Here is a 27649-nt window from a genome sequence, read left to right as displayed (position 1 = left end):
CTTTTTTGTGGAATTTGTTTTTTAAAATTTAGAAACCCTACGTCTGCAAAGCTCCTGGCTGTACCAAACGCTACACGGATCCCAGCTCGTTGCGCAAGCACGTGAAAACGGTCCACGGTGCGGAATTCTACGCCAACAAGAAACACAAAGGCGGTGACTCGGCCGGACCGGGTCCCAGTCCCGGCGGTGGCATGATGGCTGGAGCCAGTCCACGAAGTGACGACGGTGGCAACAAGACGGCCAGCGTCTCCAGTCCCAGCGTCAAATCAGAAGAGGCCGGCTCACCGGGACAGATTGGCAGTCCAGGCACCGATTCGAGTATCATGACGCCGGGCGTCGTCTCGTGCGCCGACACTTTTGGTCCGTGCGACGACCCGGACAGCGTCAGCACGGCCAACGGTGGCATGGCTGACGTCCTCGACCAGGAATGGGCAGCTGAAGAAATCGACGAATTCGATATTGCCGAACTGTCTGCTTCCGTCTCAGTGGCTTTGGGCGCTGGCGGAGGTAACGACGGTGGTGGCAACAGCCCCGGAAGAGCGGCCGCTTTCAACTTGCAGGACCGAAATGCCCGCAATCGGATGAAGGGCCGTCTTCAAGCTAAACCCATGCCCGCACTTCTTTCTTTGCCCAGCATCAACGGTCCCAATAACCGTCGGGGCAGTGGGTTGAGCGAGATCAACCAGCGGATCACTGATTTGCGGATGGGCGGTGGCGGTGGCAACTCGACCGTCACTTCCCAGTCGCCTCAGACGGGAAATCGACCCACCAGTCAATTGCTGGGCCAGACGATGCTTCTGCCCGGCAGCCAGCAAGAGATCCGCAGGGACAGCAACGCCACCACCGTCAGCTCCTATTACGGAAGTATGCGTTCCGGCGCCTCTCCGCTTCCCTTCAGCCGCCGATCGTCGGAAGTTTCGCAAATTTCCAACGTCTCCGGAAGAGCGGCTTTCCTCTCGTCGCCTTACGATCCCATTTCACCGGGCAGTTCCAGACGATCCAGCGAGGCCTCCAACTTCCAGGGCAATCAAATCGGTGGTGCAACAACCGGCAATTTGTACGTCGCCCAGCCAGGCCAGCACCAACAAGTTGGCGTGGTCAGTAACCAGCCGTTGACGGCCTCGATGGCCGCCCATCTCCAGAAGATGCAACGACGGGCCCTGATTATGCAGAACATGACGTCCACTCAAAATCTGGTCCTCCAAACGCAAAGTATGTCACTCAGTCAACAGAATTTGGCCGCCAACGCCAGCGCCAATCCGTCACCAAGTCCTCACCCTCATCACCACCAACACAATTCCGCATCCGGATGGATGAACGGTGGACAGGGCGTCCAGAACATGAACGGAGGAGTCGCCTATCCTCGACAGAGCCAAACACCCGGAGCAGTGATGCCGTCGTACACGCAACAACCGACTCAGGGCCAGCGGGAGATGCGACGGGCGTCGGATCCAGTCCGGCCGATGGCTGCTCAAACGGCGGTTCCTCTTCCGCCGCTCAACTCCGCACTGCAGAGACACCACAGCGTCAACAACGTACAACAGCAGCCGATGATGCTCCGTACAGCCACCGCCACTGGAACTAACAATCCGGCCGCCCGCGGTGTCAACGGGTATCCTCCCAACCACCCCAACAGCGGAATCGTCTTGGAAGAAGTCGGTGAGGGTCACATGGTCGAAGAGAAGCTTGTCGTTCCTGACGAAATGCTCCAGTATCTCAATCAGGTAAGAATTGAACGACTAATTAATCGATTAATCGGTTCTAACGGATTTGAATTTTGTTTTTAAAAAGGTGAGCGTCAACCAAGATGGAAGAATGGCCTCTCCACGATCCTACTTTATGGGTCGAAGCCCTCGACCGGATTCGGCTCCGCACAACCAGTTCAGGGCGATGCAACAACAACACCAACAGCAACAGTTCCACCAATTTCAGCAGCAACAGCAGCAACAACAACAACAACAGCAACAAATGACTAATCAGTACAATCCAGCGACAATGATGGGCAGTCACAATTATCTAGGTCACCATCAGCCCAACAATCCGATGGTTGGCTACAACAACGGAGCCGCCATGCACATTAGTCCGACGCCTTCCGCTCGCAATCAACTGGGAATGCAAGCCAGTCCGGCATTGGCGGCCACAGCTCCTCAGCACTTCAATGGGCCAGCCGTTTGCCATCAAGCTCAAGTTGGCCAGCCTCAAGGCCAACAGCAACAAGCTCCTGCGATGTACGGCACCTGCCCAGCTCAACAACAATCACCTGTCGTCGCCAGCGGTGTGGTGGCAGCCCAGCAAGGGCAACAACAACCAAATATGGTCGGATGTAACGTCATGCAGCCGTCAAACTACTCGCAGGCTGGAGCCAACTATGGGCCAGCCCACGCGGCCGGCGTCAATGCCATGCCTTACAACAACTACAACAACCAACAACCTGCCATGGCGATGAATAATGGCTACATGATGAATCAACAATGCGGTCATATGCAAGCCGCCCAGCAACAAGCCAATCCGGTAGCCCAGGGATTCAACAATCCTTGCTCTCCGTGCACCGGCCATCATCACCAACAGCCCCAACCCGTCTGCAACAACAATCCTGGAAACAACCAAAATTGGCAATGCGGATATCCCACCCCTAACGCCATGACGCAACAACAACAGCAACACCATCAGGCGATGCCGTTCCCCCAGCAGCAACAACACAATAATGTTGCGTGGCAGAACAACGCTATGCAAGGTCCAGGAAACGGAGCGTCCAACGTCCAGGTTCCACCGACCAATGCCCAGTCTTTGATGTACAACAACATGCAGAGCAACGCTGCGATGGCCTACAACAACTATCCTCGTCCGCCACCTTACAGCCAAGTGGCATCCGCCATTCAATGCCAAGATGTGAGCCAGTCTCAAGATTTCATCAACCGAGCTCGCGTTCAAGGAGCTGCCCAGCAGCAAGGGCCATCAGCTACCCCGGTCCAGCAGCAGCACAGCCAGCAGATTAACAACGCGGCCACAGCCGTTCCGTCTGTGGCTACCGGTGTCACAACGCCGAGTAATATGCGTCCTGAGACGTACCAGCGCACATTGGAATATGTCCAGCAGTGCCAATCTTGGTCATCGACAGGAGACGGCAACAATGGCGGACGAGCGGCTAAGGAGAACAAACCACCCCAGCAGCAACAACAACAACAACCTGGGGCTTGCGAGCCTCAAATGACCAAGACGGCCGAGACGGCCGCTGTCGGACGGGCCTTGCTTTCCCCAGGCCAGGACGCCGTTTCCAGCTCAACGGATCGACAGGAAGCGGCGGCGGCGGCTGCTGCAGCACTGTTGCCTTCCTCGGCTAACAACATGGTTGTTAACGACATGAACACTTCACTCAATTCGCTGATGCAGGAGAACCGTTTCTTGCAAATGATTCAGTAGTATAGCAACTGTTGCCTACTCTGCTTCTTCTTCTTTCTCGTTGAGTGAGTTCTAGTGCAATAAGCTGGGCAAACCGCACGCCAATCAGAGCCGACAAATTCGTCTCTTTTGGCTGGGCTCCGATGGAACAAGACTGCGTGTGAAGATCTCGCCTCAATTACTCTTTGTTTTTGTTTTTTTAATTATTATTTTTTATTTGTTCAGTGCTGCCTACGTGTCTTAATAATAATTTGAATATTCTTGTACATTAAATTGTGTTCCGTGGAGACTCAATGACGTGCGCCGAGTGCCAAAAGGGGAAAAAAAAACAATTTTGGCCGTTATTTCGTATATACTGTGTGTGTGTGGTTGGTGTCTCTGCCTTACTTTTGCAGCTGTTACTTCCCCCTTTTTTGGGTTTGGGAGGTGTTTTTGTGGGAGGGGAGATGTGTATATGTGTGCCTTTGCGTGTCCTTATTTCTCGTGCCTGTTCGAATAATATTTGTTGTGATACTGCCTTTTTCGAATTAGTTTGTTTGCTCCATCAATCATATCTCCGGTGCCTTGACAGCTTAATGATTTTGCTGCAGTGCCATATCGGAGCGCCTTGGTACCATGACAGTTGTATAATGATGTGAACATCATCATATATATATATTCTCTTGAACAGCAAGATTTTTTGCATGTGGACTGGCCCAAATGGCAGCCTATGAATTGTGCTTTGTGGTACTTGAAAACTGTACTTACATGTTCAATAAAATAAACTGTATGTCTGTTGAAATGTTACAGTCTCTCTATTTTTCACAATCCTATATATACACTAACATACATTCTAAATCATCCCCTATATGGTGTGTTGTTGTGCATAAAGGTGTCCTTTGTTATATGGAGTCCTGCCACACATAAAGAATAATAAAAGGCAATTAGATAAAGAATGAAGATCACAATCTCAAGGTATAAATTACTGAAAGTGTTTTCTTCGGTGGGGGTGACCTGCACAACACTTGTCCGTAGAATTTCCTCTGCTTCGTGTCCAAGCTTGATTAACTGCCAAAGGAATAACAGGGTTTCAGTTGGAATGTCGGCACAAAACGAGAATGATCAACTTACTTCTGCTATTGCTTCTTGACTTGATATTCTCTGATATTTTCGGAATTCAGAATTGATTTTCAGGCGAGCGGCTACAATGTAATTCAAATTCATCAATTAACCAGATATATGATTACATTTCTTATGATTTGTCAGATTTCGAAAGAAATTCCTACCATCCATGGCGATTTGATCATTGGTAAACACTTTGGTACGAGTTCGATGTAGACACCGAAAACATTTTAGAACCTATGCGAGGCACAAAATAAAGGAAACCAATAAATAAGTTGTAAATCAATAAATACAAGAACAAAAATAACATCTAAAAGTTTCTTTATTTACCTCTGCTCTAAGGGGGGCGGCCATTTTCTGTTTTGACAAACAGCGTTGGAGAATACAGAACCGCAGCATTTTTAAAATTACACCTAAACGTGTTTTTTAATAGTGTGGTTCACATTTCCCAATGTTTATGTAATAAATTAATGATTTCTTCCATAATTTTTTAGTTTAGTATAAATTTAACAGCACATTCGAAGTGTTGATGAATTTGGCAACGTTTTGGGTGTATTGGCCCAGCCTTCAGCGAGAGAACAGAAGAGGGATAGGGCCGAACAAAAGACAAGCGTTTTAGTTAGTAATGGAGTAACGAAGGATTAGAACGGAGTGTTGGGTTGTATTCGGACTTGTGGTGTTATTGGTGGTGGAATTTAAAGCGTCCCTTGATTGCGAAAGACATAACACAAGTGAATTATGACTTTACCTCAAGTGATTCTCCCGAAAGTGGTGCCGTTTAACTGTGGTTCGATACCCAGTCAGCTGTACTCGCTTCTCTAGCTCAACTCATATTTTTTTTTTTTTCAAAAAATATAAATATATTATAGTGTTGTTTCTAATCTTCTGCTGGTTTTGGATTGTTTGAGCAGACCAGTGAAGATAATCATGCGTTTTCTGCTGTTACTAGTATGCATTCATCTGGTCACCACACATTTCGCCACTTCGGCCGGTGAGTCATCTGTTTTTTGTGATTGCCCCATCATCGGCTTCTTCTTCTGATGTTATTCACCTCGTCCAGAGGCCATGAAAATGTGCAACCGTTTGAGAAAACCAGTATTCCTCCCTCCCGTGACTTATAAATCTGAATTTCTTGACGTTTGGGGTGTTTTCTTTGTCGCTAGAAAAAGTGTAGCAATCGTCGCGCAAGTGGTTTGACGGTAGGGGGACGACCCTTTGTTCCTTATTCTTGGAAAGTCATGAAACATTAAGTACTACCTCATACATTCGAGTAGACTTTTTTCCAACGTCATTATAAATGCGTGTTTCAGCTTCAAGTTCAACGGACTGTATCTCTCTCTACCATTTCCCGGTTTATTATCATTTATCACGGCTCGGTTCTCTCTCTCTCGTACCGGTTCATGGCTTGTACGCAAATTTCCCCCAAAAAAGAAACTAACCAGAAGTTGTAGTGACACTGCAGTCAGTGTTATTTTTCACAAGTAGACTCGTTCATACTCGCACACACACATACTTTTTTTTTTAGATTCTAGGAAGATACGACGGCTTTCTTTTGATGTGTAACCCTTTTCTCTCTCTTAGACGTGATGATGATGATGATGTGTATTGCCTCCACCTGGAAACAGGAAATGACTGTTGGCCACATTATTGTTGTGCAAGTTTTAACTCGCCTTCCTTTCAATGCTGGCGTCCATTCTGATGAGTGGAGGCCGTGACTCAAAGTCCACACCGGATGACGAGCCATGCTACTGCTACTGTTAGTATGTACACACACACTCACATCAGTAGCAGACGGCTATTAGTATCTTTTTATTTCAATAGAAGTAGTGATCGCACAAAAACAAAATCCTCCCCCCCCCTTGAAAGCGGAAAGAGACAGGAAAGACAAAACCGGAAAAAGAAAGACACGTTACCCCTCTAATTTTGGCTTTTCTCTCTCTCTCTCTCTTGTTGGCGTTGTTTTGTTTTGTGTCAGTCGAGTGGAATGATACCACGAACCGAATCCCCTCCCGAGTTACGAGACGAGGTACCCCAAATTGTCGATGGCGGTTTTACGTTACGTTGAACACCACCAGTGTCCATCAACATTCGGAATTGGCCCAACGACTTTGTGTGTGTGCTCTCATTCCGGTTGGGATGGCAGCAGCAGCAGCAGTTATTTGGTCCTATATCCATTCCAATCTCCTTCTTATAACACGCTATCTTTTCACGGTGACGTTGTAGGAATTCCAATTAAAAGGTTAGACGCATTGTATGCCATGCATTTCGCCGTTTTACAACCCATCACAAAACAGCAGTTTCCCTTTCCATTTCCCCTGTCTTGCATCCGAACGACGTCATTGAAGACGTGTTGTCCACAAGAATGCATTTCTCCCATTATAGTCCACGGTGGGGGCATGGGGGGCGCATGGCATGCTGCCGTGAATCGATTTCCCCCACTTTTTCCGAAAAAAGAAAATGGAATTATAATGTAGAATAAAAAAGAAACCTTGGCCCAATTTGGTCACGTTGTTTTGCGTGGGTAAAAATCCATCCACCCTATTGTCGTTTGAAATACTTTTTGGTGAAAATCGTGAGGCCAGTCGGCGACAGTGGGTTCATTTTAATGAGAGCGAGGATCAGAAAAAAAAAACATGAATTGAACTGGTTTTATTTTAATGTTTTTGTGACGATTGACATTTATATGTAGGTACGAAAACGGGTAACCGGCTGAACGAGTACGTCCTTCACTACGAGACGCTGGATTACGATGCGGACGCGGTAGCTGCCCAGCACAGCCGTCACAAACGAAATGCCGAAGGCGAAAAGGAAGAATCTTATCTTCAACTTCATTTTCGAAGCCACGGGAAGCCCTTCCGGTTAAAACTGAAGAGGGACACATCGTCGTTCAGTCCCAATGTCCAATTTGTATCCCATAAAGGCCATCCCCTCCAAGTCGATACTTCGCACCTTTACGAAGGACATCTTCAAGGTGAGTCCTAGTAAAAAAAAAAATAAAACCTTGTGGCGTCAAGACGTTGATAATTTTGTGGCCATGTATAAAAATAATATCTGGCGTGTAGATCGCAGCCGCGCGTTTGCATGGCCGCGTCCGTGGTGGACTTGTTACACAACCGGAATAGTAAAGTCGAAACCCAGTTCTTGGGAAAACTAAAAAATTTGAAATTTACCACAAGTTCCGTTTGGCAGTAGAATTTCTCACGCGATTCGCAGCAGCATTGCGTTATTTCCCATGTTGTCCGTGATAAAAAAGAGATGTAATTCTTTCCTTCACGAGATGCTGCCGCGTGATAGATGAAGGGAATCAGTCCCGACTAATTGACTCGCTAATGGTCTTTTCCCTCCTTGATTCCCTAGGCGAACCAAAAAGTATGGTGTACGGATCGATCATTGACGGAGTCTTCGACGGGAAAATCCACAGCCAAGATGGCGTCTACTACGTCGAGAAGGCAACCAAATACTTTCCCGATAACACCACGACTGCCAAGTCACATCGTCGCAATCCATTTCACTCCATCATCTACAAGGAAGCACATGTCGTCGATCCTTACGAAGAGCATCGCACAGGTATTTGGCTCCATTTGGCATTTTTCTCTTGTCTTATCGATTAACTAGAAGAAGAAGAAGAGAAAAAAGTCGGTCGGCGGGAATTCGACGAATCGGTTTTTCGACCAATGGATTGCTACTGACATTTACTTACTCTCTTATTTCCTCCCTTCTGTGATTCATAGGACATGTGGGCGGTTGTGGTGTGACGGATGAGGTGGCCGCGTGGATGGACGACATCCAGCACGGAGCCACGGATGAAGAGAAAGCGGACGAAGATGAGAAAAGCAACGAGATCAATACAAACGACAGGGTCGTCAAGCTTGAAAAGAATCGGCACAAGAAAGACCACCAGCAGGGATGGAACACGGCCCATCCTCGATCATCGGCCTGGTGGTACAAGTATAGCCATCAAGCCAACCGGCCGGATGCAAATCCATCTGATGGGGGGCGCCGTGACAGGCGCTCAACTGTCAAAAACAACGTCAGCAGGACGACCTGCTCCCTCTTTATCCAGACTGACCCGCTGCTGTGGAGGCATTTCTATGAAGCCGAGAAGAGAAATGCAGACAACACGCGTAAAGAGATCACATCCCTGATTGCCCAGCACGTAAAGGCCGTCAATGCTATTTATATGGAAACAAAGTTTGATGGGAAATTCCCCCACCGCATGACACGATTCGAAGTGCAGCGGATCAAAATTGATGACGACGAGGCCTGTCAACCTAATTACAATGGCGAAGAAAACAAATTTTGTTTGCCCAACATTGACGTCTCGAATTTCCTGAATCTCCACTCGCAAGGGAACCACGAAGATTTCTGCCTGGCCTACGTCTTCACGTACCGGTAAGAATTGTTATTTTCATCCTTTTATCAGTTGGTTGTGGGTTTTTTTTTCTCAAAATGAAATGAAACATTCTTTGTTTGCTTCTTTGGAATTTCAGGGATTTCACTGGCGGAACTTTAGGTCTCGCATGGGTCGCCTCGCCCTCGGGCGCTTCCGGTGGCATCTGTGAACGCTACAAAGTCTACACGGAGAACATGTCTGGCTATCCGCGTACTACCAGGCGAAGTCTCAACACTGGCATCATCACCTTTGTCAACTATAATAGTCGCGTTCCTCCGAAAGTCTCGCAACTCACGCTGGCCCACGAGATTGGACACAATTTCGGCTCTCCCCATGATTATCCCAGCCATTGTCGTCCCGGAGGCCAAAATGGTGAGTCGAGTCGACGCATTCCAAATTGCCGTCGCAAGATATACTATATAAAAGAAACTACGGACACGCTATTGTCGTGTTGACGTCTGCCAACATTGACCGACGACGCGATTTCTCTCGTTTCTTTTGTTTAGGTAATTACATCATGTTCGCATCGGCAACGAGCGGCGAGCGACCAAACAATTCGCGCTTTTCCAACTGCAGCGTCGGCAACATCTCGTCCGTGCTGGATGCCATCGAAGAGGGGAAAAAGAAGAACTGCTTTACGGGTAACGATCGTGTCATTTCGGTCGATCGTGCCGACCAACTAATGGTTCCCTTTTTCATTCTTTATTATTATTCTCCAGATTGGAAGGGCGCTTTCTGCGGTAACAAGATTGTCGAAGACGGCGAGGAATGTGATTGCGGCTACGATGATGAGGAGTGCGAAGAAAAGTGTTGTTATCCGCGCGTCGTCAGCGAACCGGATAGAGCCCTCAACCCGGCCGCTCAAGGATGCAAACGTCGACCAAGTAAGAAATATATATATGAGTGAATGACGTGATGGCGCCTCGCTTCGAGGATAGAATCATTATATGATGAGCCTCATTTTCACATTATTCTCAGGAACTCAATGCAGCCCAAGCCAAGGCCAATGCTGCGACCGCAATTGCACTTTTGTTCCGGTTACGTCCGGACAGCAGTGTAAGGAAGATGGCGAATGCAATGGAAAGGCCTTTTGCAATGGTCTTTCTGCCAAATGTCCTCCACCACCTAATAACCCTGACGGAACGGAATGCAACGGCAATACTCAGGTGAGTCACCAATAAAAAAGTGGGGTGAAAATGTCAGTTTTAATTTATGATTGTTTCCTCCCCTATTTTATCAGGTCTGCCAGAGTGGTGAATGTTCTGGATCAATCTGTTCCAAGTTTGGCATGAAAGAATGTTTCCTGACGTCCAACGTCATTGACGACAAGCGCAAACTATGCGAATTGGCCTGCCAGATTGGCAACGACAACACGACGTGTAAAGGCACCTCTGAATTGTCTTCCATCACGAAATTGCCCATTGGCATTTCTTTACGACCTGGATCTCCTTGTGACAATTATCAGGTTGATAATAAAAGAAAAAGTCAGACAAACTTCCTTACAGTCCCCCCCCCTATAATGGCCTTCTTCTTTCTTCCTCCAGGGCTACTGTGATGTCTTTCTCAAGTGCCGTGCCGTGGATGCCGAAGGTCCTTTGGCTCGTCTGAAGAACTTGCTCTTCAATCGAGAAACGCTACTCACCATAGCCCAATGGATCACGGTACCACAACTACTCGTCTTCCGTTGTAAAATTTCGTGACCTATCGTCATCATTTTTCTTTTGTTCTTTATGACGCAGGAATACTGGTGGGCTGTCTTGCTGATGGGTGTGGCCTTTGTTCTCTTTATGGGCGTCTTCATCAAGTGTTGCGCGGTACACACCCCGTCGTCCAACCCAAAGAAACAACCCGCCTTGAGTATCACGCAAACGTTGCGGCATCCGTACAGCACGTTACGGCGGAAGCGGCATCAGCCTCCTCAACAGCAGCAACAACAACAACATGCCAACCCGACGGCTCCTTACATTGCCGCTCCTAATCCAGCTGCTCACGGCGAATCCCGTAATCAATATAATAGACCTAAAGGTAATTAGGTTTGTTTTCCTTTTATTAATTTAATTAACAAATCTTAACAATTTTGCTTTTCACATGTTAGGCGGTCCGGCTAGTGGATGGGGCCATCGTGCCGAATCGTCGCCGTACGCTTACTCAGGGGGCCAAGGAGGCCGGGCCAATGCTTACGAAATGAACGTGCGACAGCATCGGGTGTGATGGGTTGAATCTACCACCCCTAAGGTCGTCGCCATTTTCTCTTTTGGTCTGTCCACACCTTTGATCTATATTTTTTCCCCTCGTCCCTCCCCTTACACGTCCTGCTTATAATTTGCCCAATGACTCGTGTTTTTATACGTTGAATTATTCGATTGTCATGTCCTTCCATCCACAGACCCAATTCCCCAGGCCAAGTAGAGCTGAAATTGCGTATAGGCACTGTTGAATGAATAGTTGGCAAAACAAGACAGGCCTTACACAGCTCCTTCTATAAAGCACCTCATCAACACGCCCCCCACCCCCATAATAGGAAGAATAATCCTCCTCTTACGACGGACCAAGTTCTCATCCTCTCTAACAAGAAAAAAAGAAGAATTTACATCTCGCCCTTTGCAGGAATTCATTTGCGTATTATCATTGGTCTTTGATGTGTTGTCGAGCGCACTCGGGAACCGCAGACACTTCCTTCTCTCCCCCCACCCACCCGATGCGGTTCTATCTAATATATCTCTGCATAAGTTATTATTCAGTATACATATTCCGAAACGGATTTAATGGCGTCGTCGTTTTTCCACTCCCTCAAAGCCACAAGTGACCTTTTGAGAACACGAAAGTAGTAGTATTACCATTACGTTTCTACCAATTCTTTTGTTTTTTTCATTGCAATGCAGCGGAAATAGCACTTTTAGCCGTGGAGGGAGGTATACAAAGGAAGAGACAATATCAATAACGTCACACAGATCAACTTCAAGTTTTCACAAAAGAAAATAAAAGCACTTTTTTGTCTTCTTGAAACAGAGAGAGAGATTGGAAATAAGTGGTAGTTCCCAAGCGTACATTTTGGAAACCTAGTGCGCCAACATCGTCATAGTATCATCAATTTTGTGTTCTCGTTTTTGCATTGGAGAGTTTTCCCTTTTTGTCTTTTCTTTCTGAGAACACGTCGTGTAGGAAGTGCTGCGTGTCGTTGGTGCTCGATAGTTTGATCCCGTCGTTCGCTTTCGATCATCTCATCTCTTTCTCACCACGATTGTACATAGTGTGAATGACTTATCAGCTGTTTTTTAAAAAGAAATGAGAAAAGAAACGTGCTTGTTCCTCTTTGCCATTTTTAAATATGTGTTGTCAGTGTAGCTTGTTGCATCAGTCGATTCCTCTCGAGGAAAGAACAATCTCACCGTCTTTATTTCTTCCTATCACACCCTGACAATATCTATTCAAAAATTAGAGTTCTTGCCACCCCCGAACAATAGATTAATAATCTTTTTCTTCTACTTCAGCTTTGCAATTATTTTCCCTTTTATTTCTCCGAACAAACGACAATCGACACAATGATTGCGTATTCGGTGCACCCTGCCACCAACCATTACCACTCCCTCCCCCTCCATCAACTCGTCTTTCATTCGTTCTTGTTATTATTAAACAAACAAACAAAAAATTTGCTAGGTGTGCTGAAAAGAACAATACAACTGTGTTCCCATTAAAACAAAAAGAGACCAACTTAGTTTAATTTTTCCGAAGATTTTCCTACGCTTGCTAACCTAAGTTCGTGACGTTCAAACTATTTGTAAACTTTCTTTATCTAGGATTCATAATTCATGTTATTCGTGGATTGATACATGGTTCTTTTGTTTCTTTTTTGGAGATGCTGATAATTCTCTCATGACAACAGACTTATTTTATTATTCCTTTATTCAGGTTTAGCCGACAATAATTGAAATGATATTATCAAAACTTAAAGTGTTTTGCAGTAACTTTTTTGTTTATTGAATTAAGGACGATGTTTTTGACAGTTAATACATTCAACATGGATCACAAGATGAGTTTTGGAACCAAGTTACTCATCGAGAAGACTCAACATTTTTAGGTGTAGCGCGTATCCTTGGTGTAGCATCGATCGAAAATGGCCCTACTGAAATCTTTGCAGACGCGGCACTCGTCGCCCGCAGCCGTCTTGAGGGCAAACGGTCGTATCATCTTTTCAATGCGATCGAATATGTAATCCATGTTTCTTGGCCAGCACGTCTTGTACACATTGGTCACCAAATCATCGTGCATTTTACTCAGTTCCGTTTCCCAGAAAATGGGAACGAGGTGATTGGCGGATGGCGGCTCATCTGGATAAAGCTGACCCACCAAGTTGTTTGACATTGCGCACCTAATGTACTCATAGCGGTCGTTGCAGAATGAACAGATTGTCGTGTGCAATGGCCTGTCATTGAGTGAACTTCCGCATCGATGGAAATGCCCTAACATGGCAAATTGCTCGACCGTCTTGTACAGCAAAGTTGTGACGACTTCCAGTCGGTTGGGTGAATGCGGCGGATAAAGATTGATCAAGTCGACCACTCTTTGATTTTCGTAAAAGGCGCTTCGGAAGACTTGGATAGACGGTTCAGTTGTTGTGGTCATTGGACATTCCGGCGGCGCACATCCACCGTTTGGACAATTGGTTGCAGTTGAATCCCAGCAATCGTTTCTAGACGGCCAGACTTGAGGTGTGCACGGTGGCTTTGACTGAGGGATGCAAGCGTCTGGATCTTTGATGCAGTCAAACGGACAGATGTTGTCGACGGGGCAAATGCCGGTTATTACAGCGACGTTGATTGCACTATTACTTGGAGTAAATCCTTCGATTGCAATTTTTTCATTTCCGTACGCAGAGTAGACCATGACTCCAGTGATCATCATCAAACCGGCATAAACAATTAAAATTAGAGTTAGAACCACTACGCCAGGTACTGGGTCCTGGGTTCTGTTACCGGAGTTCGAAGGCTGAGTCTCTTCGTCTGTATCGTTTTCATCTTCGTTTTCGTCAAAATCCTGATTAGTATTGGCTTCTTCGACATTTTTAGCAGTTCTCAATCGATTCATAGTTTCGTAAAAAATAGATGGACGAACCAATTTTTTATCATGAAAAATTTAAAGTTACAACTGTAACGGAACAGTTATATAAGCTCAGGTCGCAGAATTAGTGATTGCAAGTACTTTTTGCGACAGTTTTTCGGATAATGCAACTTTTATCATTGCTTTAAATGTTTAATTTATTCAAAATCGTAATTCTGTTCTTTTAACACATATATTTCATCAGAGACGAACACTATAAGTATTTTATAGAATTTTCTACAAAGTATTTTGTATCAAGTATTTTTATCATTACATCACAGATAAAGACCACTGTGGTTACATCCTGTGTTATTTCCCGGGAGGCCGGGATATTGAATTCGTCTCTGGTACCGAATCGTCCGAGCCAGCACTAATAAATTTAAATAAACAATTAATTGTTTTAAATTCTTTCTACAAAATAATAAATCCTAAATATTTGAGAACATTTGATATTTTTGCTAAAAAATCGAAAGCCTGTATTGAAGAATAACTTGGCAACAGCGTTAGTATAATCCAATTTCAGATACAGACGAAATTCAGTCAGTGTCAGACTGTGATTATCATCTCACTCAGTTTATTCAAAATTTGATTTCTAGCAGATTATATTTTGCAGCTGAAAATTGAACAAATTATAGATTAGATAGTTCATTTCCGTGTTCGCCAAGCACATCTTCATGTTTTTACATTCACATTTGATTAAAGTTCAGTTCTTGCTTCTTACTTTTGACATGAGTTGACATTTCCGTTAAATCTCACTAGTAAAACGTGCCATTATTGGTATACAGAGTTTATAGCCGAAATTCATGCCTTTTTAATACATAAGATTGTAAATTTCAAAGTTGCAACAGTTTCAATGACCTGCATTCAAAGTTTGATTTATATCCCATTCGATCAGTAAACATTTGTAATTTTTGCAGAATGGGTTGTTTCAAACCATTTTCTAATTTCCTATTTTGGTATGAAACACCAAAAGTAGTACATATTCGAAGTAAAAAGGTTGGAATACTAGGAAGATTTCTGCAGCTGTGTGTCCTTTCATACATTGTTGGGTAAAGTAAAGCTTACTTTTGTAAAAATTCTAATTCCAGCAATCCATTAAAATTGTACTATTTTCCCCATTGCAGATATGTTATGGTTTACAATAAAGGTTATCAAGAGTTTGCAAATGTTGAAAGTGCAGTTGTAACTAAAGTAAAAGGTGTTGCATTCACGAATACCAACAAAAACATTCCTGACATCTACAGAAGAATTTGGGATACTTCTGACTTGATTGTACCTCCATCCGAAAATGACGCATTTTTCATCACAACGAATATTATCATTACACCAAATCAAACTAGAGGAGCCTGCAGTGAGGTAGTCAATGCTTTATCTTAAACTTGTGTATATTTTATTTAAAAAATTTTTGTATTTACAGGACCCAGATGTGTATGGAGCATTATGCGATTCACCACAGAATTGCATAAGGGGGCAATCTTTGCCGATCGGAAATGGAGCCATGACTGGGCGTTGCATTCCAAGTGATGCTAACTCAAGTGTTAACGTCTGTGAAATATTTGCCTGGTGTCCTATTGAACAAGATATTTTTCCTTTGTATGCGAACATTCAAATGTTTGAGAATCAGTTTATATGTTCAATTTTTATTTTTATTCATTCCTTACAGGGGAACAGATCGCCCATTGCTTGAAGAAACTGCCGATTTTACTGTTTTGATTAAAAACTTCATCGAATTTCCAACGGTATGTTATATTTGTTGCGTACGTACGTCTTTTGTTTATTCTGACAATTACAATTATTTTTACAACAAGTTTGGGAAAACATTTCGTCGACGAAACATCATGGAAGATGCTAACAAAACCTATCTCCAGTCTTGTCATTATAATCAAGAAAGAGATCCCTTCTGCCCTGTGTTCCGAATAGAAGATATAGTCTCGTTTGCGGGAGAAAATTTTACACAACTAGCAATCCGCGGGGGAGTTATCGTCATCTCCATCGACTGGAATTGCAATCTTGATTTAGATTTTCTTGAATTTTGCAAACCTATTTACAGTTTCAGAAGAGCTGATGATCCAAATACCAACATCGCTCCTGGCTGGAATTTTAGGTAAGATATGTGAAACAATTTTTAATAATTTCAGAATATTCGAGATACCAACAACAGCAAAACGAAGTTTACTCTCTTTTGTGTTCATATTTAAACTGACAACCTTTTTCTTTATTTAAAATAAGACACGCCAATTATCACGAAGAGAACCGGCGAACGCTAGTCAAATCTTACGGTATTCGCTTTGTTATTGAGGTCCGAGGTCAGGGTAGGAAATTTAACATTCTTCCAACTATGTTGAATATTGGATCTGGACTAGCCCTTCTTGGAGTGGTAAAAAAATTTTTATTTTATAATGTGAAGCGGTTTTATAACACAGAATTATTCATACAGACAACTGTGGTTTGCGACTTCATCATTTTATATTTTACCAAAAAGCGCATGTTTTACAAAGGAGTAAAATACTTGTTGGTTGACGGCGAAGATCCAGAGGTAAATAAAAAGCTCTGTTTTTTATTGTTTTCTAAATTTAACAAATCTGATTTTCTTCTTCGCGTTACTTAACTTAGAGAGCACCACTTCAAACGGAAGCGGGAATGACAACTTATGGGAGCAATTGAAATAATATGCCTTACCTATTTTACATTCCGAATAATTTTCACATACTTTAAACAGAAGTTACTATTCTTTTAAGCGATCTAGTCAGAAATTCATGTTATTTTTAGCTGAATTCTAATATGAACCAAATTTTTAAAACATACCAGGATACTAATATAATCTTTTAAACTAAATTGTTTCATAATCCTAACATGTTTTCCTGCAGTGCGAAGTTTGACTTTTCCTGAACTGGGTCTTAGTTCCGTGTGTTGTATTGTATATTTAATACTGGAAGATTGACGGATTGAGCTGATTACCTTCACGGAAAGAACTTGATTTGCAAATTTATTGGACAAAATAACTGAAACAATTTTCATTCGTCATACATTAAACAAAAGAAAAATTTAATTGTTTACTAATGTAATCCAGTGTTCGCTTGGAATTTGTTCTGTTAATAGTTAGTTGATGAAGCCTCAAGACTCGCTTGTTTTAATGGTTACCGCCGGTTATATCTTTTCCAAGACAGATGTTAAGGAAGAAATTAACCAAGGCACGTCTAGGAATGTAACCGCACATATAGGGCGATGGAGACGGAATTGCAGAAGCCCAACTTCCACCAGAACCAGGTGCTTCTTTCAACATGCAGGTCCCACCTTTTAGGCCGGCGATGTACGTAAAGTGTCTGCATTTCCTGTCGACGGCGCAGCGAGATGAGCAATCAAATACTGTTTCTATACAAGTCAAAGTATAGAGTTCGTGGTCGCAGAAATCGCAATTGGTGCCGTATAGTGTAGTAGGAATTTATTCGTTTTCGGCATATGAGGAGGGCACTGGTGATCGCAGTTGTGACACGATGAAGGTGGATGTATTGTTGGAGGCCTACAAGTAGGAGGACATCCGGTTGTACATGTGGAACATCTTGGATCCACTGCAATTGTTTCATCAGTTAAGAGTGGCTGTGGAACAGATTTGGATAAGTCTATAGGTGTAGCCAACTCGCCCATTGGTGTAGCTTCCGTCGATGGCAAAACTGTCAAGACAGCGGTCATGGTCAGCATAATGAAAACTCTGAGATTATCCTGGTATGATAGTTGAATTCACATAAATATGTCACGAAGTAAGTTCTGAAATCAAGTTAAATTTTAAAAGACAGCTGTACCTTATTCATTTTATTTTCTTTTGAGTTGGGTAAGCAGCAAAAAGAAGCGACGTTATTGAAGGAGAAGACAATGCAGTTCAATGATAGCTTCATTTCTCCCAGCACTCCTTTATACCGACTTCTCTGTGTACAGTGAAATGGTAATAAAGAAAACATTTTAACTGCGACATATCCCAACCCGAACACAATGATGCAATCCAACCGAAAGTGATTTCATATGAAATGAGCACGCATATTTTAAAGCTGAAGCCCACAAACATGCTAAGATGCTCTTGATGAACTCTTTTGTAGTAATGCTCTAGGCAGTATGCATTAGTCAGAGCATAGTCAACAGGAGATACTTCATCGTCATCGTAAATGGATTGATCGACGGCTATAAATAAGTTTTCAATTTTCATTGTTGTAATGCATGTTTATTATGTCCCAATAACCAATCAGATTTTCCTATTTCCATTCGACAAAGAAGTGCTGGGGACATTTCAGTTCGTTCAGTTTGAACTTGTATACCTGCCGCGCATCAAACGGATGAAGAAATTATTTGGCGGTAAGAAAATTTACAACGATTAGGCTATATTTAGAAAGCACTATAGCATCAAGTCACAAGTCAATGAACTATCACGGTTAGCATTGCCTTGTCGAAGGCCAGATTTTTTAAAAGCTCGAATCATTCCGATTCCGGTGACCAACAAAAAAATATGTTGTAAATTTCCACACTAGATGTCGAAATGTCGAATATTGTTGTTTTCTCGTGGCCATGTTGTGGCGAAGGCGAACGAATCTAATATCGAAATCTATAGTTATTTTAGTTTATTTTCCATGTTCGATTTTCTTTGTGATGGTAACCACAACTTTAGCTACCAAATAACAGCAGCTTAATGACCAAACATTGTTGGTGAATGAAAAAAGGTAAGAACATGATCATTTTATCACTGCTTCAAAGTTCAAACACATTAGCAAGTTGGATAGGGACATCATCGGACTTGACATCAATGACAATAAATTAGAAATAAGATTATTTAATCTCTCATTTGACAGTTTCTCTCTAAACTCAAGTTATTGGTACTTCCGTAAGCAGTTGATGATAGTGTTGATCAAGTGTGATATATACTGTTGTTGCATTCCCAACATTAAGCATGCAGCAAACCTTGCAACAGGCAAACAAAGGTAAAACTGTGCTATTATGTTAGTTCTTGTCTAAATGTGTAAATGAAAACAGTTTGTGACTATTTTCAGTGAAGAAAATGGCATCAACCAAGATTCTGTTTTTTTGTTATTATCACAGATTATCTGTTAAGTTATGATTACAAATAGTATTTTTAAAATTTGTTGTGTTGACAGCACTTTGATTATTTGTTGTTGATTTTTTATTTAGATTTATAGACTGAATGAGAACTATCTGGTTTTCTTTCCAAAACTAAAAGGACAGTAACATGGTGAACTAAAGTTATTTGTTTGATAACCCATTGGTTACCTTAAATTTCCCTCTTTGACTTTGGGCCCGCTCTTGATTTGAGGTATTGCTTGGTGTCGCTATAATCTTCTTGAAATTTTGGGTATCTAAAATAACATCCGTTCTCTTTTCAGATTAATCTTGTGCAGTGCAGTCCATTGTACCTGACGAGAGATTAGCGACGACTGACTGACTTGCTGTCATTCAGCAGCAATACTGCTTACTTGCGTGCCGTCGCTCCGAGGCATGGGGGAGTTGAGCCTGCTCCAGCTACGCGTCCAGCATCATTTGACTACCCAACCGACTTGTACTACCCCTGCTCTCAACACAGCACGGAATTTTCATCTTCAGATTGTTTGACCGGTGTTCGATGTGTTATGCCGTTTCCTTGAGGACGACGAGATGGTGATATTGGGGACAAGATAAATAAGATGACTTATTATTGTGTTTTTTTTTTTTACAGGTTCTAAACTACAGGTTTCTAAATTTGCATGACAGACTTTATAAGAAGTCATGTCCTTGGCTACCCTTTTCGCTTCCTTAAATGGGCCCTCTTGATTTGAGGTATTGCTTTCTGTCGCAGTCTTATTTAAAATTATTGTCATCCAAATAAATTGTTCATTCTGCTTACAGGGTAACTCCTTCGCTGCTTATCATGGACTTCATCCATTGGTGAAAACTGACGAGAGCTGAAAACTGACGAGAGACTGCCGTAATTCAAGACTGATTAGTTGTGTAGTTGGATAAATTACAAGTGCATATCTGGGCTCCCTTCTTTTCTGTGGCCCCGTTTCCCTAACTAACCACTAACCAACGCCCGCCGGTGGTCACTCACCCGCTGTGAAACCAGGAGGAGGGGAGGGCTCTGGTCGAACGGGGACTTGGAAGGCGCATGATCCGACGAAAACTTTTAGAGGGTCATGAGTCTAACCCGGAAGCCTATTATGACTAATCGCTCCCCAGTAAAACTTGCCTCGCACTCTTCTCTCCTCTTCCATTTCCAGGTAATCTCCCTGGATCTACGCCGATACTGCATGTGCGAGTTTTAGCAAGCAATCCGCCACCCAATTTGACAAAAAGTGATGGTTTATTTTTGCGGAAAGTGCGTCTGACGGTCAAAACAATTTCTAATTTAACAGTCACACGTAGAACTTTGTATCTATTCTACTGGTACAAATCACGATTCTTTCGTTTTGATTATTTATCAGGTGTGTTAACAAAAATTGTGGTTAGACCGAAAAATAGAACTAATCCACTTTTTCAGAATATCTTGAAGTGGTTTTAGTCTTTTAGATCACTTTGTGTGTTTAGATTTTCTTGTGATCCATACATCAAAGTATTCTGAAAAGAGGATTAGTTCGATTTATTGGTTACCCACAATGTTTGTTGACACATCTCCTAAATAATCAAACTGAAAGAATCGTGATTTGCACCAGTAGACTGGATGCAAATTTCTTCATGAGACTGTTGAACTAGAAATTTTTTGACCGTCTGACGCACTTACCGCCAAAATAAACTATCACTTTTTGTATCACTTTTTGTCAAATTGGGTGGCGGATTGCTTGCTAAAAAGCCTCGCACAAAAAAATGATCTAGAACCGGACGCTCTGTTTATTGAATTTTTTAATTTATGTACGTACCAGAATACAAATGGGTTTTACATGTTACATATATAGTTTATTTATTCAACAATATTATACACACATAACAAACATTTGTGGGGAAATTGGGGTTTAAGGAATTGATGTTGGTGGAGACATATGGGGTTTGTGGAATAGATGTGGATGCATGGGTTGGTATATGGATGTGATTAATAAAGGATTTTATTTCTACATCATTAAACCACTACGACTTCTAGTTAATGAAAATCAAATACCACCCCCCCCCCAATCTCCTCCTCGTTGGTTTCCCAATCGCGAAGGCATGTTTATTATTTGTTCAACGTAAAAATTCCCCGTATTACTATTTTTTTTCATTCTCAACATATAAACGGTTAACTTCATAGAGCAAATAGCAAGTAAACAAAATACTGGATGTAACTTCTGTAGCAAAACACCAGCGATTCAACACCAAGGAACTGTTTTTGTTCCTTTTCAACATATAAACAGTTAACTGCATGGACACAAATAACAATTAAAACTGGATGTAACTTTTTTGCACAACACCAGCAGTCCAGCACCAGGAACAGCAACAGTTTAACTCAATGCAAAAAATCTTTCACCAGTATAGGCTGCAACATGCCATATTGGACAGCAACATCACTGCTACGTAAACATTAACCTATGACCAAAATGAAATTAATCTTCAGCGTAAATTGAAATGCTACATTAAAAAATAAATTAATGCTACATAATATTACTTCATTTAGTCAACACTAATATTCTATAGCAACATTAAACTATACCTATTGTTGAAACAAAAATGTACATGAAACTAGATGACGAGTTTAAGATTTAAACAAAAAGAAACATTCTTTCATCTTCCTATCTTGTGTACAAGAAATTTTCCTTAACACAATCCCCAGCTAAATACACGATTAAAGGAAAGAACTGTTGACTTCATGAAATCCCGAACTTTTAAAACTAATCAATGGAAACTAAGCTTGATCATGAAAAATTCTGAAGCCCTACTTCCATATTTATATTAAATCTTTAAGTATAAACTGGATAACATTGTCACTTTACTGACCTCCAATTAGTGTATGTTATTGATGTTCCCACCAAAAGTAATGAGAATCCATGCAGCCTGCCCGATTGGATGGCCAAAGTAAAAGGTGCCTGCAATCATTATAAATGTCACAATCTAAATTTCAATCAGTTTTATCAATAATTTTACCATACAAAACATTGCACATGCAAAATATTACTCAGCTCCTGGACGTGGTAGACAACAACATGGTTCCAAGATTTGTCTATAAAAATAAATTATGTTATTACACACTTTTCGGATTACTACACATGCAAATACAACTTAATCGAACCTGTAACACCAAGAATAGTAGCAAGCTCTCCAACTGCCAACCCGATCCAACTGGCACACATCGTAAATTCTAAGAAATCAATTTGGCATCTGCCAAGCAATACAGCTATTTAAGCTTACATCAAAATGATCAAAACCTCCCATAAAGACGAAAATGGCGTCCCTTTGGCTTTCTCTCAAAAGCCACGCTCCAACCGCTCCAACTAACAATGAACGAAACGAAGAAGAAGGAGAAGATCCAACAACTGAAGACAAACCTGGCCACCAGATGTCCTCTTCAGTGCCCCAAGCGGCCAAGCCCCTGTCATACTCATGACCAATTAACCATGCTCATAACCAACAATTTACTACCAAATCCATCAGGATTTCATTTTACTAGGCCAATTAGATGAATGGACCGATTAACCATACTCGTCAACAATTCAATCAGACTGTGAGCAGAGGTACTGATTCGGTAGTGGAGGATATACGGAATTGACTGCATTTTGCTTCCACTTCATCTTCGCTAAACATCTTCCAGAGGTGAGCCGCTTCCGTATGGCGCCACTCTCGTCAATCATCTTCGCTCACTTTTAGGTTACACGTAATTCGTATCGTTCGTGTCAAGGGACATGAAACAGTGGTCTCGGGATCAACTCTTCAGGCACTGTTGGTTGGCAAATAAGAATTGACGTTGACGGATGATCTCCTCGATGACTTTTTTTAAATTTGAAAACAACATATTTCACCGGTTCCAAACTAATAACCCTGAAATGAAAAAAAAAAATAACTATTTGTAAATTTAATCTATTTATTTATCTTTTAAGTTAATTTACAGTTGTAATTCGATTTCGTATTCCGGACTGGACGGCAGGCTAAGGAACTTATGGATGATGACAGAGACAATTTCAGTCAGGCATTAATGAAGAGCTAGGCAAATTTGCAGTGCAGCCATTGGTTGGTCTGCCAGTTGCAAGAAATGGATGGTCAAGCAGATTCATTACGTGTTATTTCAACCAGCACGTGAAAGGTGATGGGGTGCCCGTGAATAAACCTGTGGTATCAATTATGTAATAGAGAAACAAAAGAAAACTTGGGTGAATGTTCACTACACTACCATTCAATTCATGAAACGTTTTGATACCTTAGAACCAACCAAACAGTCAAGCAAAAACCACACAGCGGTTGACACAGCGGAGTATATATGTCGTTGGGGTTGGGTCATAGAAGAGCTCAGAAATTGGTAGACGAGTTTGAGATTATTCCGTATAAATTCTTTCAGCGCGAACCGATGAACTTTGCCATCGGTCGTCAATTAAATTTTCTAATTGGACTGATGATGATATACATTTATCTGATCTGAATGATTTTTCTTGATGAGCTACTTGGAATTGATAGCTGACCACTCGTGGAAGTCACAGCAGTCGACACAGCTGATAAAACAAATCGTATCCAATTAGCATCTTGAAAATTGAAACGAAACTTTTGATATAAAATTTAAAAATACCTCTGTGAGAAGAATGGATACAAGATACAGCTCGCGACTACAGCTCATCTTCATCTTAGCCTTTATAATTTCACACAATTGCATTTGTTTCTGTTGATCTCGATAATTAATTTTCGTTGCCGACTTCCAGTTTAATTGCCGGCCTGTCATCAGGTATCCATCAGGCATCAGGTATCCATCTCAATTAATTGTTTAGTTCTTTGAAGAATTTGCAGCGGCCGCATGTAAAATGCAAACATTAACATACTTTAATAAAAATTTAAAAAATTATACCGTATTAACAAAATTAATATCTGTCTTCCTTAAGTGATTCAGTGAACTTAACATCTATAACACATTACAATCTGACGTACACGAAAACATTTCGAGAATCGAAGCATAAAACACGAGACCCCTGCGTGGCAGTTGGAAACTATAACCAATATGCTATTAACATTAATTCCAATATCCAATATTTCATAACTATCTCAGCCGTATATACTTAAGGATATAATCAACTTCCGGATATGGTTCATACCGGATGTGCGACCATGGTAAAATGGTTATGGCACCTAGTGTTAACTCCAATGGCCCCGGGTTTGATTACTACTCCCTCCATATCGTCTCCCACTGTTTCCCATGACTGTATAATATAACCCTAATGTACGTACTAACTTTACACACATACTATTAACTGTTACTCACACATCTACTAACACTCATGTGCTGTCGCATTTAAGAGGAAAGACTTGAGACAAACAGTTCAGGGGGAGTTAGATCGATAATCATCGTAAGGCATGGACAATCTTGTACGCCGCTGTACTCGAACATTGACTACTGCTGTAGTAGACCGGTATGAGATGGGAAACCCTGAATGTACAACATTTTTGGTTTCCTACAAAGGGAATATTTTAACAACAACGGTAGAGGTGGCAGGGGATAAATCCACTCGCAACAAAAGTGCAATTATCTTTTTTATTCACCTGCACCAAATGTAGATACAAACGGACAACCCTGAAATGAATAGAAGACATATTGTATTACATTTAGATAATTTTATCTTCTGAATATAATAAAAATTTACAGTTAGAATGATTTTCAAGTTGAACCTGAAGTGCAGGTATTTCGTTTTGTTAGGACTGTTCATCGTCGGCTGCTAATGAGGTCGTCCGTAATCGTGGAAACAATTCCTAGATTTAATGTTGTTTATAAAGACGTGGGAGAAATAAAAACTGCGCATAAGAAACTTTTAAAAATAGACTTACTTAAACCTGGGCGTCGAAATTGTTATCGGTTTCAGTGAATTCTGTAGGATCGGAGAAAAGATGGCGCTACATGTTGTGCTCGTAGCGGATGTGATCCTCGAACCTGACGGCTTTATTGTCGGAAAATTTCCTCCTTTTGTTGTTTCTCACTCCTCATAGCGAACGATGACACCGAAAATAAGGTCAAGGGCGATGATGACCTCGAAGAAGAAGAATATGTCGTAAATCCCTCGAGCTCCTAATATCAACTCCTAAAATTCCCATCCGTAAACAAAAAAATAGTTATGGGGTATTAACAAAATAAATCGCCAAGAAACCTGGAGAATTTTAAAGAACCTTTTACGCTTTTCTATCCGGAACAACGAAAGTAGGATAAGAATTTATTGAAGAAAATAATTTTTTGAAAGAGTAACAGAAGTTAGAACATCTTTACCTTGCTGGATGATGCGCGCAGAATGTTACCGATGTAGTCACCGTTACGTGGGCCTTGTTTGGAGTTGTGGCTATGCACATGATGAGAGAATCGCAGGCTCTTATTTCTCGACTTCACCACCACTACTCTCTCCTCCTTCAATTCGGCTCACGAACGAATTAGCAGAACTGTTGGTACATGTAATATCGTCGGATGAACAGGATCCACTTCAATAAAAAAAAGTCGTCCTCGAAGATGTACCTGGCTAAAAAGAATTCCAGTATGGAACATTGACTAGGATGAGAGCCGAAACGGCAGCGAGAACGATGACATTCCGTTTCGACTCACTGAGTGGATGACGTTGAGCAGCGTCTTATTGTGGTAGACGAAGAAGAGGAACGGAATGGTGCTGAGTTCGAGGAAACAAAAGATGAGGTCATCACTGTCGTAGACAATCTCAGAAGAAGATTTTCCTCACGCTCCACCGGAATATTCCGGCGTTGCCTATGATGCTCAGCAGATGTTCGCCTTTCCGTTTCGGTGCCAAGGAGAAGCAATGTGGGTTCGATGTGGCTTGAGGGCAGGAGAGCAAATAATTCGGAGGCTGACTGTCATGACGGGTATTCTAATTCAAGTGAATAACAACTAATTAATAAATCAGGACAACAATATTGCATACAATTCTCACCAATCGTTTTCTCTTGATGCATGATGAAAAATGTTTTTAAGCAACATTCTTAGTGCAGGTCACCTTTGCAGACGAGGCCCATGAACGCGATGGAAGAAATGAAATAAATGGAAGAATGAAAAAAATTTCAAGTAACAAATTAATCCATATGGTTTCGACGAAAATGAAACGCAAATGAAAGAACTAAATTACTATTGGCATTTAACCAAGTTTATACCAAATATTAATTTCACTCTGCCTAGTGAATAGACAGAACCCAGTTCTCTAACCAGCTCTAACCATATCAAAATAGTTCACCTTCCAAATAATAATGACGACCTAACACATTCTATAACAAAATGCAACAAGGGATTTCACAATCTGGTAGAAACAGTTTAAGAAAGTCCTACTTTTAATGACAAGAAAAGAGCCTTCCGATTATTCAACAACTTTCCTGTTTCACTGACACCACATCTAGTTACTTCATTTCTTTCAAGAGAAAATACACATTATTCTGAAATGTTAGATGTAGAAAAAGCATCTAATTTGCCGAACACTTTAATCTAGTTGAGAAACAGCAAAAGTTGGTTTTTGGTTACAGTTACTAATATGAAAGATGCTACAATAAGGGTATGTTTGCAAATAGAAATCAGAACTACATATTCAATTTTCGTAATACTTTTTGTGCAATTTTTCTAATCAAATTTTATGATAAATTAAAATCGACAATTAGACATTCCATCCAGAATTTCACTACTCCACCACACAGCATGCTAGTTCTATTTAATTTGTACAGGGCAAATCCAGATCAAATGGTGGAGCTAACCTGTGACAAACTGACAATTCACTATTAATTCATTTTCTCGTGTAACAATTTTAAGTTCTAACCCACACTTGGATTTCTCTACTCATTCTGTGAAAAATATGTGTAAAGTGAAGTGGTGAAACTGCAATTTAAAATTGTAAAAGCATTTTACTCTTAAATTAATATTTTCATTTGAATTTACCGTAATTTACACTTTAGTTCTATACGCATCTGCATTCAGCTTTCAGCAGTGCATCCCACACAGAATCAATGACTAAAAACTAAAAAGTAATAACCACATGATTTCTGTTTTCAAATTACTATCATAGCTATCAATCTATCATGCATGCTTTTTGCTTTCTCTAGCATCTCTACACTCTACCCGACCAACCGACAACATGACTCATGACTGTTTTGTCTTTGACTGATCATGCGAAATGAGATGCGATCATCAGTTTATGGCTACTGACACGCCACCTAGTGGAAGAGCGACATCGAGCGTTAACAAATTACACTTGTTCATTCATTCACTCCATCGACAAGCTAATTAGTTGAATTGAATAAGAATAAGAAGGACAACGGAACGGACATCAGATAACAGCTGAAGTAGTTTCATAATTTTACGCTAATTCGGAAATGTTAGTACACGCGATTTATTCTACAAAATTAAACGTTTTTTTTTTTTTTTTTTAATTATGCCGTTCTAACCAAATAAAGTATTAGGGACTATTAGCAAACTGTTGCGTTGCTTTGGCCTTGGTTTTGGCCTTTTTCCTTTTTATGTAAAAGCTACTCACGTACCAGTAATTAGCCACC

General features: G+C 41.7%; 4 protein-coding genes and 2 long non-coding RNA genes across 12 annotated transcripts in view; 4 read left to right on the top strand and 2 right to left on the bottom strand.

Moving 5' to 3' along the window:
* LOC124340627 (zinc finger protein GLI4-like) overlaps window positions 1–4180 on the top strand; it is a 40804-nt gene extending 36624 nt beyond the window's left edge. For all 3 annotated transcript variants that reach the window (XM_046793197.1, XM_046793198.1, XM_046793199.1), the window contains 2 exons: window positions 33–1724; window positions 1792–4180. In XM_046793197.1, coding sequence (XP_046649153.1) covers window positions 33–1724; window positions 1792–3420 — 3321 coding nt within the window. In that variant the 3' untranslated portion in view covers window positions 3421–4180. The remainder of the gene's footprint in view (window positions 1–32; window positions 1725–1791) is intronic.
* On the bottom strand, window positions 4175–4935 carry LOC124340678 (complex III assembly factor LYRM7-like). Its single transcript, XM_046793296.1, has 5 exons — window positions 4831–4935; window positions 4665–4737; window positions 4510–4580; window positions 4365–4446; window positions 4175–4292 (listed from the first exon to the last, which is right to left on the bottom strand). Exons 1-5 carry the CDS (start codon window positions 4897–4899, stop codon window positions 4237–4239), a joined length of 351 nt encoding a protein of 116 aa, XP_046649252.1. The 5' UTR covers window positions 4900–4935; the 3' UTR covers window positions 4175–4236.
* Window positions 4936–5077: 142 nt separating this feature from the next.
* Window positions 5078–12922, top strand: LOC124340639 (disintegrin and metalloproteinase domain-containing protein 10-like). Its single transcript, XM_046793227.1, has 12 exons — window positions 5078–5491; window positions 7190–7471; window positions 7858–8067; window positions 8232–8892; window positions 8991–9265; window positions 9400–9534; window positions 9613–9777; window positions 9872–10059; window positions 10134–10358; window positions 10438–10554; window positions 10633–10918; window positions 10989–12922. The coding sequence occupies exons 1-12, from the start codon at window positions 5428–5430 to the stop codon at window positions 11102–11104; spliced, it is 2724 nt and encodes a 907-aa protein (XP_046649183.1). The 5' UTR covers window positions 5078–5427; the 3' UTR covers window positions 11105–12922.
* A 1601-nt stretch (window positions 12923–14523) lies between these two features.
* LOC124340655 (P2X purinoceptor 4-like) lies at window positions 14524–16825 on the top strand. Its single transcript, XM_046793256.1, has 8 exons — window positions 14524–15039; window positions 15115–15346; window positions 15408–15583; window positions 15654–15729; window positions 15799–16094; window positions 16220–16367; window positions 16428–16526; window positions 16604–16825. Exons 1-8 carry the CDS (start codon window positions 14909–14911, stop codon window positions 16652–16654), a joined length of 1209 nt encoding a protein of 402 aa, XP_046649212.1. The 5' UTR covers window positions 14524–14908; the 3' UTR covers window positions 16655–16825.
* A 1719-nt stretch (window positions 16826–18544) lies between these two features.
* LOC124340690 lies at window positions 18545–20026 on the top strand. 2 transcript variants are annotated; one of them, XR_006918168.1, is made up of 6 exons: window positions 18545–18696; window positions 18826–18954; window positions 19163–19304; window positions 19375–19645; window positions 19704–19804; window positions 19874–20026. It is a non-coding gene; the product is annotated as an uncharacterized LOC124340690 (long non-coding RNA). The 2 variants fall into 2 exon arrangements; XR_006918167.1 differs by having other exon boundaries at window positions 19375–19804.
* A 319-nt stretch (window positions 20027–20345) lies between these two features.
* On the bottom strand, window positions 20346–27246 carry LOC124340680. Of its 4 annotated transcripts, XR_006918147.1 has the most exons (14): window positions 27036–27246; window positions 26050–26112; window positions 25710–25986; window positions 25383–25626; window positions 24950–25200; window positions 24769–24874; window positions 24668–24698; window positions 23706–23903; window positions 23343–23631; window positions 23035–23252; window positions 22221–22966; window positions 22076–22151; window positions 21929–22017; window positions 20346–21520 (listed from the first exon to the last, which is right to left on the bottom strand). It is a non-coding gene; the product is annotated as an uncharacterized LOC124340680 (long non-coding RNA). The 4 variants fall into 4 exon arrangements; XR_006918145.1 differs by having other exon boundaries at window positions 23706–24698; XR_006918148.1 differs by having other exon boundaries at window positions 23706–24698; window positions 24794–24874.
* Between the last annotated feature and the right edge of the window lie 403 nt (window positions 27247–27649).

The sequence above is a fragment of the Daphnia pulicaria genome, chromosome 5 (assembly GCF_021234035.1).
Source record: "Daphnia pulicaria isolate SC F1-1A chromosome 5, SC_F0-13Bv2, whole genome shotgun sequence".
Lineage (NCBI taxonomy): Eukaryota > Metazoa > Arthropoda > Branchiopoda > Diplostraca > Daphniidae > Daphnia > Daphnia pulicaria.
This window is presented reverse-complemented; position numbering and strand designations above follow the sequence as displayed.

Coding starts and splice junctions, on each gene's coding strand:
- LOC124340678 (XM_046793296.1), bottom strand. CDS start 4,899: ATGCTGCGGTTCTGTATTCTCCAACGCTGTTTGTCAAAACAGAAAATG. Junction 4,738..4,830: donor CCGCCCCCCTTAGAGCAGAG/GTAAATAAAGAA, acceptor TGCCTCGCATAG/GTTCTAAAATGTTTTCGGTG. Junction 4,293..4,364: donor CACCGAAGAAAACACTTTCA/GTAATTTATACC, acceptor TATGTGTGGCAG/GACTCCATATAACAAAGGAC.
- LOC124340639 (XM_046793227.1), top strand. CDS start 5,428: ATGCGTTTTCTGCTGTTACTAGTATGCATTCATCTGGTCACCACACAT. Junction 8,893..8,990: donor GCCTACGTCTTCACGTACCG/GTAAGAATTGTT, acceptor TTGGAATTTCAG/GGATTTCACTGGCGGAACTT. Junction 10,359..10,437: donor CTCCTTGTGACAATTATCAG/GTTGATAATAAA, acceptor TTCTTCCTCCAG/GGCTACTGTGATGTCTTTCT.
- LOC124340655 (XM_046793256.1), top strand. CDS start 14,909: ATGGGTTGTTTCAAACCATTTTCTAATTTCCTATTTTGGTATGAAACA. Junction 16,095..16,219: donor GCTCCTGGCTGGAATTTTAG/GTAAGATATGTG, acceptor ATTTAAAATAAG/ACACGCCAATTATCACGAAG. Junction 16,368..16,427: donor GACTAGCCCTTCTTGGAGTG/GTAAAAAAATTT, acceptor TTATTCATACAG/ACAACTGTGGTTTGCGACTT.